This window comes from Nicotiana sylvestris, chromosome 6 (assembly GCF_000393655.2).
Source record: "Nicotiana sylvestris chromosome 6, ASM39365v2, whole genome shotgun sequence".
Taxonomy (NCBI): Eukaryota; Viridiplantae; Streptophyta; class Magnoliopsida; order Solanales; family Solanaceae; genus Nicotiana; species Nicotiana sylvestris.
Window position 1 is genome coordinate 117,067,010 of NC_091062.1, and position 2,663 is coordinate 117,069,672.

Consider the following 2,663-nt stretch of genomic DNA (forward strand, 5'->3'; position numbering starts at 1 on the left):
TGCCCTGGAGTTCTTTCCTAGCCCTTTGCCGAGTTCATACCCAGACCATGCTAGTATGCTTTCTATTTTGTTACTCCACCACTTGTCCTTCTCAATTGCGTTGACATGCTCAATGTGATGATAAGTCTCTCCACCCAACCTTCTTCTATTCTCGACAACCAGAATAGTTTGACTGGTGTAAATAGGGTTACCTCCATCCCCGTGAATGATTATCTCCTGATAGTTCCATTTGAATTTTACAGCCTGGTGTAGCGTGGAAGCCATAGCCCCAACGACATGTATCCAAGGTTGTCCGAGTAAAAGATTTTATGTAGATGATATGTCTAGCACTTGGAACTCGACATCGAACCAAGTTGGTCACATCTGCAGACAAAGGTTAATCTCTCCAATCGTGGCCCTTTGAGATCCATCAAACACTTTCACGTTCATACTCCCTGCTCGTATCTCATGGAAATCTTTGCCCAACCTTTTTAGAGTAATCAATGGACAAATTTTGAGGCTTGAACCCTCATCTATTAAGACCCTGGCAAAGAATTTGTCCTCGAACTGTACTGTAATATGCAATGCCCTGTTGTGACTTAATCCTTCAAGTGGTAGTTCATCCTCGTGAAAGGTGATCTTGTGACTCTCCAGTACTTGCCCTACCATATTGGTCATCTCTCCATTGGTGATATTGTTGGGCACATAAGCTTCATTCAAAATCTTTATCAGAGCACTCCTGTGTGCCTCCGAATTTTGCAATAGCGACAGGATGAATATCTGGGCGGGAGTCTTGTTTAAATGATTGATGACAGAGTATTCTCTCGCCTGTACTTTCCTCGAAAGATCGTCTGGTCCAGTTTCAATGACAGGTTGTTTGGTAGCAGCCTCCTTACTTGATCCTCCCAAATTTTCGGGTGTATAGATCCTTCCAGTTCTGGTCATTCCCTGTGCGACACTAGATTCTTCCATCTTTGTTTTTCCCGTTCTACTAGCTTCAGTAATGTAATCCGAAGGTATGGAGTTGGACTTGAAAAGAGGTGTGGTTGCCACTGTCACTATGAAAGGTGTGGCAACTTCTACCTCAAATGGAACAGGTGTGGCTATAGGTGGTGTTACTTCTACCTCAAATGGAATCGATGCAGTTACCTCAACCTCAACTGGCGATTGTACCTGGACCACAATTGGATTAAGCGTGACTGGGGGCTTGTTTTATTCATCACCTTCTTTGATAAGTCCAATTTATCCCTCGGGATCCCACTCCTCATCCATTTCTATCACATTGATCCCTTCGCCCCATGATCTGGAAGTGGATTGTTACGGACGTTGAGTGCAACTTCCTTCGCCTGTATGACCTTATTATCAATCAATGTCTGGATCTTATATTTCAATGTCCGACACTCATCAATAGTGTGCCCTTTCATACCGGAATGATATGCAAAAGGTTTATTCGGGTTGACCCATTGAGATGAATTATCCATTGCCACAACAGGAATAGGGGTGACATAACCAACAACCTTCAAACTTTTGTATAGCTGGTCGATAGGTTCAGCAATAGTGATGTACTGTTTAGGTGGTTCGTAATCAAAATTAGGTCGGGGTTTCTGGTAATTTGGACGAGTTGGAGGTGGATGATAGTAGGCTGCCTGGGTTTTATAAGTGTGATAGTTGGTGGTGGGTTGAGAATATCTCGAGGCTGAGGTTTGATATGTAGGTGGAGGTGTTTGGCATGTGAGTGGAGATTTTGGGCCTTGGGCCACCATTACTGCCCCTACTTCTTTCATCTTCGATTTGCCGCCTGATTGCAATGCTTTGTTTGTGGCCTGTAGTGCCTCAAAATTTTTCACCATCCCGCTTTTAATACCCTCTTCAATCCTTTCTCTAAGTTTGATGATATTGGAGAACTTATGATTCTCAATGACCATTAGCCTTTCATAATATTGTGGGTCCTATGCCCTGACAAAGAACTTGTTCATCTGTTCCTCGTTTAATGTTGGTTTGACCTTAGCTACTTCTGACCTCCACCGAGTAGCATACTCACGGAAGGTCTCAGTTGGCTTCTTCTCTAGGTTCTGGATATAGAAGACATCTAGTGCTTTCTCCGTATTAAACCTGAACCGCTCCATAAAATCTGATGCCATGCTCACCCAATTGGCCCACTTCTTAGGATTTTGGCTTATGTACCAGGACATGGCATCTCTAGTAAGACTTCTCATGAAGAGCTTCATTCGAATCCTTTTATATTTTCTGACCCCCACGAGCTTGTCACTATAAGTTCTCAAATGAACCTTGGGATCACCCGTTCCGTCAAACATTTTGAACTTGGGAGGTTTGTAACCATCCGGTAGTTCCACATCTGGTTGTATGCATAAATCCTTGTAGTTCAAACATTCTATCCCTTTACCTTCTTCAATACCCAGAGCTCTACTTGTCAACTTCTTGAGCTCATCGGCCATGTTCTTGATGAGCAGGTCCTTCTCAGCGGATTCTGGTGTATAGGAGATTGGTTGAGTGGAGTGAGGTAGGGTTTCCACGTATATAGGGTTGTTTTGGTGGATGCTAGGGATTTGGGTGTAGTGGTGGTCGTTGGTTGAGTTTTGAGGACCGGGAATAGGTTGTGGTATGTTCTGAGGAGTGTGATAGGCAGTGGTTTGTGGGTACTGGGTTGGTTGATGATGGTGTTG

General features: G+C 43.8%; 1 protein-coding gene across 1 annotated transcript; it reads right to left on the minus strand.

Annotated features, from left to right (window-relative positions):
• Positions 1–357: 357 nt before the first annotated feature.
• LOC138871162 (uncharacterized) lies at positions 358–1,904 on the minus strand. Its single transcript, XM_070149028.1, has 2 exons — positions 1,305–1,904; positions 358–1,152 (listed from the first exon to the last, which is right to left on the minus strand). The coding sequence occupies exons 1-2, from the start codon at positions 1,902–1,904 to the stop codon at positions 358–360; spliced, it is 1,395 nt and encodes a 464-aa protein (XP_070005129.1).
• Between the last annotated feature and the right edge of the window lie 759 nt (positions 1,905–2,663).

Bases quoted from the DNA above. Each gene is read 5' to 3' on its own strand.
- LOC138871162 (XM_070149028.1), bottom strand. From the start codon at position 1,904: ATGGTCATTGAGAATCATAAGTTCTCCAATATCATCAAACTTAGAGAA. The intron at 1,153-1,304 runs GTCCGTAACAAT...ATTGTGGTCCAG, and splicing joins CGAAGGAAGTTGCACTCAAC to GTACAATCGCCAGTTGAGGT.